The 9,388-nt window shown below is 40.0% G+C and overlaps 3 protein-coding genes across 4 annotated transcripts; 1 reads left to right on the top strand and 2 right to left on the bottom strand.

Annotated features, from left to right (window-relative positions):
• Positions 1-42: 42 nt before the first annotated feature.
• On the top strand, positions 43-2,475 carry LOC18029551. Its single transcript, XM_006413097.2, has 5 exons — positions 43-501; positions 992-1,077; positions 1,165-1,470; positions 1,699-1,782; positions 1,863-2,475. The coding sequence occupies exons 1-5, from the start codon at positions 124-126 to the stop codon at positions 2,335-2,337; spliced, it is 1,329 nt and encodes a 442-aa protein (XP_006413160.1). The 5' UTR covers positions 43-123; the 3' UTR covers positions 2,338-2,475.
• Positions 2,476-2,636: 161 nt separating this feature from the next.
• LOC18029552 (serine/threonine-protein kinase D6PKL1) lies at positions 2,637-5,384 on the bottom strand. 2 transcript variants are annotated; one of them, XM_024149641.1, is made up of 3 exons: positions 5,173-5,384; positions 3,701-4,484; positions 2,637-3,616 (listed from the first exon to the last, which is right to left on the bottom strand). In XM_024149641.1, the coding sequence occupies exons 2-3, from the start codon at positions 4,387-4,389 to the stop codon at positions 2,767-2,769; spliced, it is 1,539 nt and encodes a 512-aa protein (XP_024005409.1). In that variant the 5' UTR covers positions 4,390-4,484; positions 5,173-5,384; the 3' UTR covers positions 2,637-2,766. The 2 variants fall into 2 exon arrangements, with proteins under 2 accessions (XP_024005409.1, XP_006413161.1); XM_006413098.2 differs by having other exon boundaries at positions 3,701-4,507.
• Positions 5,385-5,553: 169 nt separating this feature from the next.
• LOC18029553 (probable 28S rRNA (cytosine(4447)-C(5))-methyltransferase) lies at positions 5,554-9,166 on the bottom strand. Its single transcript, XM_006413099.2, has 15 exons — positions 8,626-9,166; positions 8,344-8,407; positions 8,082-8,215; positions 7,898-7,981; positions 7,734-7,808; positions 7,574-7,645; positions 7,410-7,483; positions 7,163-7,215; positions 6,965-7,074; positions 6,731-6,799; positions 6,569-6,643; positions 6,400-6,492; positions 6,218-6,297; positions 6,037-6,136; positions 5,554-5,909 (listed from the first exon to the last, which is right to left on the bottom strand). The coding sequence occupies exons 1-15, from the start codon at positions 9,109-9,111 to the stop codon at positions 5,721-5,723; spliced, it is 1,758 nt and encodes a 585-aa protein (XP_006413162.1). The 5' UTR covers positions 9,112-9,166; the 3' UTR covers positions 5,554-5,720.
• Positions 9,167-9,388: the final 222 nt, after the last annotated feature.

The following is a 9,388-nucleotide window of genomic DNA, read 5'->3' on the forward strand; positions in this document are numbered from 1 at the left end:
TAGACCTCTCAGTAAGTAGAGAAGCACTGAAACTTTCACTTCTTCTTCTTCTTCTTCTTCTCTCTCCTCTCCAGAGTTTCAGTTTCGATCTACAAAAAGTTTCCAACTTGCCGTCGAATTTAAATGGGAAGTGGAAGAGATAGAGACGACCCTTTATCATTCACTAGCAATCCATCTTCGGCTTCGTCTCCGGTCACTGTATCTGATTACCTCGACAACTTTCTCGGCGAACCCACTTCTCGCTCCGGGAGTTTTCAGAGCGAGAGTTTGCTCGGCGGAGGCGGTGGAGAGAGCATTAGCGACGCTGATTTCGGGTTCGCTCGTCCCGATTTCCGATCGGAGCAACTCGTTGGAACCGTACAGTTTTACGAGAGGCATGTTTTCTTGTGCTACAAAAAGCCATCCGTTTGGCCCGCGAGGATCGAGGCGGCTGAGTTCGATCGATTGCCTAGGCTACTCTCTGCGGCTGTTTCGGCAAGGAAGGGTAGTATGAAGAAGGAAGTGAGTTTCTAATCTATTGATTTCTGATCCCATCTTCAGCTTGTTTGCTGTTAACTTGAATCTCGATTCCAAGAGTATTGCTTGATTCTCATGGATTTAGCTCGGAGAGTTTTATGATCTGGTTCTTCTAGTCTCCCAAAATGAGCAAAAGCCACTTGCTTTCACTTGTTTTGGCTTAGTTGAAGTATCTGTTTAATGGATCATAAAATCATTTCTATCTCGGGAGTGTTGGGATTTCGGTTTTGGTAAGATACGGGAAAGTTGCTATTTTCGGCAATTGGTAACAACACACAACTCCGCTTTTGAGCTTAAAGTTCCAGTGGTTTTACTCTTTTTTTCATGTGCTTATGTAAATGATGAATTTGATTTGAAATGGTGTCTCTGGCGTATATTAATGGATTACTTTGTCTTATGATGAGGCTTAACGGTGTGGCTTCTTATTCTTTCCTTACCTTTGTGCCTAATGTGTTTTATCGCCATTGCTCTGTAGACTCGACTCACAATATGTGAGGGCCATGATGGAACAGAGACATCCAATGGCGATGTACTTATCTTCCCTGATATGATCAGATACAGGTAAGAGTCGAAGTATTTCTTATACTTGCTTTTATTCCTCAACAGCCGAAACTTATTTCTGACAGTTTTATTACAACAAATTTGCAGAAGGTTGACTCATTTTGATGTGGACACATTTGTGGAAGAGGTGCTTGTGAAGGATGGGGAGTGGCTGCCTGGAAATCCTGAATTGCTAAAAGGCTCATATGTCTTTGTATGTTCCCATGGATCCAGAGACCGACGATGTGGGGTTTGTGGACCGTCGCTGGTTAGTAGATTCAGAGAAGAACTTGAGTTTCATGGTCTTCAGGGTAAAGTGTCAGTTAGCCCATGTTCTCACATCGGTGGTCACAAATACGCTGGGAATGTTATTATCTACCAATCAAAGATCCACAGGAAAGTCACAGGACACTGGTGAGTAAGGAGTTACATATTTATTGCTACATACATCTGGTTTTGCTGTAAGTTTGGATAAAGAGATCAAGAATGCATTTTAAAAGAATTGGTTTCATGGAAGGTTGTGATTTTTTTATTGGTATCTTCAAAACTAAAATGGAATTAGAATATTGGAAGTTCTCTGCAATGTCCGAATCAATCATACCCTATTTTTTACTTGATGATTGATATTTTTTGTGTCTCAAGGTATGGGTATGTGCAACCAGATGATGTACCTGTTCTCTTGGAGCAGCACATCAACAAAGGCGAGATTGTAGACCGGTTATGGAGGTAAGTTCCATGTTTCTTGGTCTCGCGGTTTCGGAATCACTTGGGAATTAGTAACACATTCTGGTTATTTCTGATTTTAGGGGTGAAATGGGTCTGTCAGAAGAAGATCAGAAGAAAAGTCAAGAACGACGATTTCAGCTAAACGGTGCAGTTCATACAGTAAAGAGCAATGGGAAAGTGACTCAGGAATCATCAGTTCACAGCGCCGATGGTTTCTGTTGCCAATCACGAGCATCAGAAACTAATGGTTGTTGCCAACAAAATGGGAACAGCTCCTCGTGTTGTCAAGACACAACTTTGATGTTGTCTCTGGAGACCTTAGAAGATAATCAACTTGAAAGTGAAAACAATACTGAAAAGCTTACACCGGGAAGAAAAATTGCAGAGAAGACTTTCTTTAGGATAAATTCTGAGAAAGGATCCTCAACACGTAAAGTCTGTGGAATACCAACATGGTTAGAGAGCTGGGAGCGAGAAGATACATATGCTGCTCTCGCTGTTGTTTGCGCTGCTGCTTCAGTGGTTGTGGCCTATACTTGCTACAAACAGTTGTAAAATGAAGTAATGTGTATTCTGTGTATTGTGCTGTTCTTACTAGACATTGTGTCTTTGTTTCAGCTTTCGAACTCCCCTTTGTTTCAAGAGGGGTTCATGTTAGAACTGTTTGATAATATGCGTCCAAGTTCTCTATGATTCTACTTTCTTTCTGAGATTCTACTTTGTAAGATTCTTTGAAACTGTCATTTATGTATAAAGAGTTCAGTTTGGGGCAATTATGATTCTAACAAAGCTAAGAACTTCCAGCTTCTTTGCGTTCTAGGTAAAGACACGACTGTCTCAGAATGATAAAAACATTCAGAACTTTCCAAGTATGGCATTGACAAAGAATCAAATATTCTCACAATTTCAAAATACTAAACGGATTTGCACATTGGTGATAACAATTTGATCATCTATTGGCAGATTTCTTGCGGAAAGAAAATCTCAAAAGAAATCAAAGTCCAGATAATTATTACTCTGATCAGACTTGACACTGGTAGATGTGGCTGCTGCTGGAGTAGCAGGAGAACTCTCAAGATCAACCGGCTTCGGTATCTCTGGTGGGCTTGCGCATCGAACCAATGCCCAATTCACTCCTTCGAAGAAAGGGTGTTGCTTTATCTCGGTTGCACCACGCTTATAAGCTAATCTATGCTGAGGCTCCTTCACAAGCAGGCTCCTAATCAAATCCCTAGCAGCAAAACTGACAACTGGAGATTCAGGGAAACGCAGAGGCTGACCCACAACGTTGAAGAGTGTTGCTCTGTTTCCAGACCCTTTGAACGGGGTTTTACCAAACAGTAGCTCGTACAGAAAGATCCCAAAAGTCCACCAGTCAACCGCACTCCCATGCCCTTCACCTTTGATGATCTCGGGAGCTAAGTATTCATGTGTGCCAACAAATGACATTGAGCGAGCGCTTGTGGGCTCAGCAATGAGCTCAGGCAACGGACTAACCTGGTTTCCAGTTTCGTTTTTCATTTTCTTGTCTTTCTTGGATTTACTCGAGAAAAACCGCGGAGAAAAGCATGTTGTAGGAGCGGAAATGCAAGACGGTTGTTGGATGCAAGCAGGTTGAGCACAGTAGCCTGAGTTCCTTTGCAAGGTTTCAGACACGAGAGAAGTTGATCTGACCACTGTGGGGCTAACAGTACACCTCAAGGAGAGGTCGAAGTCAGAGAGCATCACATGTCCATCATCTCTCACAAGAACATTCTCTGGCTTAAGATCGCGGTATATGATCCCGAGCATATGAAGATATTCCATTGCGAGAAGTACCTCCGCTACATAAAACCTGGAAAAGCAGAAAGTCAAGAAGATTTAAGGCAAAAAGTGGTATCTAGGATGAACAACAATGCATTGATTAAAAAATTTCTACTTTGCTGCTTGTTCTGAGAATCGCTTCCCGGGCTGTTTTTGTTTTAGGGTATGCAAGTCACCTCCAGGGCAGAACTCCATAACCAAACATGAGAACTTCTCGGTCTCGAAATGACTATACAAAGTTGGGAGGAAAGGATGGTCAAGACACTGCAATATCTCCCTCTCGGTCTGAGATCTAAGAAGCTTTTTACGGCTAGCCAAAGCCCCTTTATCCATAACCTTCATTGCAAAATAACACCTTGTTCCGTGCAATTCAGCAAGATGGACAGTTCCGATATCCCCACACCCTAGCCTCTTCAAGAGCCTAAAATGGTTCAAACCCAAAACACCATGTTTCGTTCGAATAACTTGTATTGCTTCCCATCTCACGTCATTCGCCTTGTGAGGCTTGTTATTGCTACTTAAGCTACTACATGTGCTCTCATCACTGATATCACTGCTTGTGCTTGGTCTAAATGTGTTACTCTTTCCGCTCTCAGCATGATCAGACTGTTCACTAAGTTTAACTTCTCCGCTGGTTTTACTGTCACCGCTTGGAGCAAAAGACAAAGTTGAAGATATTTGATCTGCCAAAGTGCTAACAGAGATACTATGACTGGAATTGGAAACCGATGCTTCCGGGGTTTTCTTATCGCCCTTTTCCTTTCTATATTCTGGGAAAACTCCAGAACCAGACTTTGAGGCCATGAACGTATAACTATCGACTTAGCAGCCAAGACTCAAACTGCTCTTGACTCCAGTTATCACTGTTTTCACCGATCCACTCAGATAGTGACCTGAATCTGCATTGGGCAATACATAGCGCCTGTAACAGTTGTACAAGAGAAAATTCAAAAATGGTGACCTGAGCTCTGCATTGTCTCAAGAGAATATTATAAAGAAAAACACTTGTAACATTGGGTCTTTATAAATTATTAGAACAACCACCTTCAGATTCTGATAACATAAAATTGGGATCGCTTATATAAAAAGATCAAACATCAAGAGGATAAACACATAACACTACAAAGTTGCTATTTTTAAACAGAGGATAAACTCAGAGCTGAGTACATGGCTCAATTATTTAAGGAATTCCAGTTGGAATCACAAGATGAAGCGTTATCCAACAAAATAAGAAATAGCATTGCGTCCTAAAAATGATGATTTCCATATAGAAAGAAGGAAATTTTAGCTTATGGATCTCGAGCTCAAAATCACTGTGACAATCACTTGAGAAATTTACTCATACTCAATTCACCATTTCCACATCAAGAAACAAAACTCTCTGATTCTCCAACTAACTGAACTAGCATAAACCCTAGTGAGACATTTCATGCAAAGTAGATTTAATCCTAGGCTTGAACAGATCTCAGAAAAGTAAGAACAATCAAGCAAAGGTCTTGCCGATCTAGGCAGAAACAGCCGCTAAAACCCACACAAGCAAAAGAAAAGAAAGTACGAAATTAAGAAGAAATACCCACAAATCGTTACCTTAAGAGAGCTTTGGAGCAGAAGATCTCAACACAATTTTTGTTTTTTAAGGGAATTAGGAATAGAAAGAAGAAAATGGATATTACAAAGGAAGAAGAGAACTTTAATCATGCATCACTGAAAGGATACTGAAGAGAACGAGGAACTAATCAACCAACCTTCCTTCCATGGAGAGAGAGACTCTCCCATGAAAAGAGGGGAGAGGTGGTCAAAGCGACTTTTTTTTTTTTGGGGATTTTAAATTTTTTGTTTCCTTTATGTATTTTCTCAAAACTGGAAGACAAAGGTTCGAAGAGTGATGCTTATGCCCTGTAATTTGCGATAGTCAAATTATGAGCAGAAATGTATACTACAAAGCATTAGATCGTAAAGGTAATAGAATTTAGAAAATCACACGTATATCCCGTGGATATTCGACTTCCAGATTTTAACATAATTGCATTTTGAATATCCGATCCGTGCTCAGTCTTTATTGTTGTCAAAAACTAGTTGAATAACCATCAGTAAATACTAATCCATAGTCCACAAATATGTTGTGGCTCGTTTTTTTATTTTTGTTTGTTTTCTTTAGTGTTTCTCTCTCGCTTGGGTTTCCCACTGGCAGCAGAAGGCCGTTTCTTCAACTCCTCAATGGCCTCAGCCTCATCATCGTCATCACTAGACACCTGAGCTCGCTCCATTGTTTCAACCGGCTCATCACCTTCTGAAGCCTGCTTTGCATTGCTCATCTTCTTTAGCTGCAAATCGAAGAAACCAGAGAGAAATATCTTATTGGTTTTGATATTTCATGAAACATTCTTCCATCCACATTTGATCATTCGCAGATAAAAGCTACTCACAGGCTAATATAACCCAAGTGTATACCTTTGCCACAAAGAATCCGTCCATATTGTGTCGGTGAGGATAGAAACGTCTAGTCTTCTCTAAAGTATGGTGGAACCGGTGTTCTCTAAATCTAACGAATCTAATGACATGACGTAACACATTTGTGTCAGACGAAGTCTCAAGACATGTTCCTTTGGAGAGATGAGAGAATGTATATTACCCTGCTTGCCCAAAATCATGTCCACATGGAACGAGTTTGACATCCCTCTTTTTCAGGGCATAGTCGATTACAGCTTCGTTCTGCATAATTTTTGATAGTATAAATCAAAATAGCGACAAAGCAAGACGATGCCAGAGAAAAAGAAAAAAAAAAAGTGGAACGAAAAAACTATGTTAACCAACCTCGAGAATCATAATTGAGCATGTTGAGTAAACAATATATCCACCGGTTTTGGAATCGGCGTCCACCAAATCAATTGCAGCAAGTATAAGTTGCTATGTGCAACAAAAAAAAAAAGTATGGTTAGCAATAACAGGGTATAAAAGGTGTTCAAGCGATTTAAAGCCATACCTTTTGCAAATGAGCAAATTTCTTTATGTCATCAACACTTTTAGAAGTTTTAACTGATTCATCTTTCGATATAACCTGCATTGTGTACAAGAAGACGTTAAATTACGAAAGGGAGCAAAATTAAAGAGACTATAAGAGGGCCGAAACAAAAAGATTTCTTACTCCGGTTCCACTGCAAGGAGCATCCAGCAATACTCTATCTACTGCGTTCTGACCTAAAACCTTGGGTAGCTGAAATGAAAAGAAAATGAGTTCAACAAAAAATGAAATGGGATTAATAGAGTTCCTTAATACAAGTATAGTCTTGCCAGTAACTTGAGCTCATGGTCTACAATCAGTTTGCAGTATTTATAATCCTCAAGCATCGATAGAATAATGAACGTTCAAGAAGCTAACCTCTCTTCCATCATAGTTACAAACTATGGTATTTGTCACCCCCATGCGATGAAGATTAGCAGAGAGTGACTTGAGCCTAGGTACTTTCATCTCGTTTGCATATATTATGCCTGGTTGTATCATCATTATAACATTAGGATAGCCAACTATAAATAACAATATGGGGTTACGAGGAAGAAGAAACCAATGCAAGCATACCAGTATTTTTCATTAGGGCAGCGACATAAGTTGTTTTACCACCAGGAGCAGCACTGTAAGCAGAGAGTATAAAACCTTGTTATAACTATTACGTTATACTAGCTGCGCTCTAAAGGTAATGGAGCATTCAAATTTGGCTTTTCAGTTTTACTAGCAAAGATACAACATGATACAACTCACAACATGCATTTGAAAATCAACTTCAGAGACAACTTGGGTTCCTTTATGAAAGATAATAATAACTTACGCCATGTCCACAACCCGCTCGTTCTCTCGAGGAGCAAGAGCCATCACTGGCAAGAAAGAACTAGCACTTTGCAACTGCAAATACACCAAGAACAGATTTAAGAAAACAATTGAAAATACCCATAAAGTGTAAACCGGATTTAAAGAGATTAAGAAGTCACGTACCATGTAGAAACCAGCCAAATATTCAGGAGTTGCACCAATTGGAACTTGTGAATCATAAACGACAAGTCCAACCTACGATTTTTATGACATGGTTAGCTACATATGGTCCACAAAAAAGACTTGCCAATCGAAATGAAGTCAATCTGCCAACACTACTTACTTTTGACCACTTGCCTAATGGGTCTAGATTAACTCCTCTATTCAAAAGTACATCAGCCAGGTCCCGTCTTCGAGTCTACCAAAGCAAACATCACCATAATAATGCATATCACAACAGCTGAGAAATACATATTTCTAGACACTCCATAGTATAACTAACTTCACCTTAAGAGTGTTGGTACGTATAGATGTAGGCCTTTGCTTTTCAAAAGCTTCGATTAGTTCCATGAGTTCAACAGGAGGAAACATCTGCCAAAAGATGTGAGTGAAAGAATTAGCTATCTCCTACGCATAGCTTTAGATCAAAGAGACGAAAGTGAACGTATAAAAGTTAAGTCAGAGACTAAACCTCAACCAGAGTTCCAATAAGAAACTCATTATAGCCATAGTAAGAAGCAAGATCAGCTTTAAGCTGTTCAACATAATCCTTCCTCTCGGCTCCTTCTGGCCTCAAATCCTTAAAATTGGACAGCACTCTAACAACTGAAACATATATTGTACCATTAAACTAAGAACCGAGAGGGTGATTCCTTAGGTGATCCAAAAAGGATCCAAATAATAACATTACACCAAAATTCTTAATAGGAATAAAATTTGAAAATGTTGCTCACTCTCTTTTATCCTCGTCTGCAAGCTAGGAAGATCTGGTGGCCTACGTGCCTCTTCTTCAAGTTCCTGAACAATGTATAATAACAGCAAAGGTAAGATAACTAAACTCGAAATGCTCCACTGATCTTCCAAAACATACCAACCACCAATAGCAAATTTAAAAAAATGTAAAAGGAAACGAATATTTGGCTAACGCTTACAACCCAAATGAGCTTGATTTGTGTCATTTCAAAAGAGAAGCAGAAAAAGAACAAATTCAAAATCAAGCGTAATCAAATTAGTACCTTTTTGGTTGGTAGCTGAAACTCATCAGGTTGTTCCTTAATGTTCATCTGGAGTTCATCTTTTGCTTCTTGTTGCTGCCTTTTGCGATCGTCATCAATAGCTTTAGATTTCTTCACGAGATCGGATCCATCAGAGTCAGAACCCAAAGGTGCATCATCGCTGCCATCAAGAAAGTCGTCGGTCAAGGGCTCTGTTTTATCATCATCATCATCACCTTCTTCTCCATCACCATCTGAGGAAAGCTCAGAACCTGATTCGTCTCCTTCTTCAGACTGTTGATTCTCTTCTTCTTCTTCCTCCTCGTCCGTAGAAGCTTGAGGCTTCTGGAGGGGCTTCTCCTCCGAAATACCTTTCCTCTGCTTCTTCAATGGAGGCTGCTGTGATTTCGCCGTCTTCTTCAATGTAGAATGCGAATTCTTCCGCTTATTTAGTGGCGGAGTCTGCGACTTTGCCTGCTTCTTCTTGCTACGCGTAAGAGCAGCCATAGCAACGGTTTACAGTTTAGGGTTTAGGTTTATCGCGGCAAATGTTTAGCAGAAGAAGAACTTGGTAATGACGAAGAGGGAGACAACGTTGTTTAGTGGGCTTATCCGTACTAACTAACTAAACTAACTATTAACTATTAATGGGCCTTCGTTAAAGTTATAATTTGTAAGCCCACTAGATTATGATCCATCCATTGAAGCACATACTGTCACATGCGCATGGCGATTGGCGAATAGAAAATTTCTGATTATTGTATTGTTAGAAAAGTTCTTATCC

This window comes from Eutrema salsugineum, unplaced genomic scaffold, assembly GCF_000478725.1.
Source record: "Eutrema salsugineum unplaced genomic scaffold, Eutsalg1_0 scaffold_1, whole genome shotgun sequence".
Taxonomy (NCBI): Eukaryota; Viridiplantae; Streptophyta; class Magnoliopsida; order Brassicales; family Brassicaceae; genus Eutrema; species Eutrema salsugineum.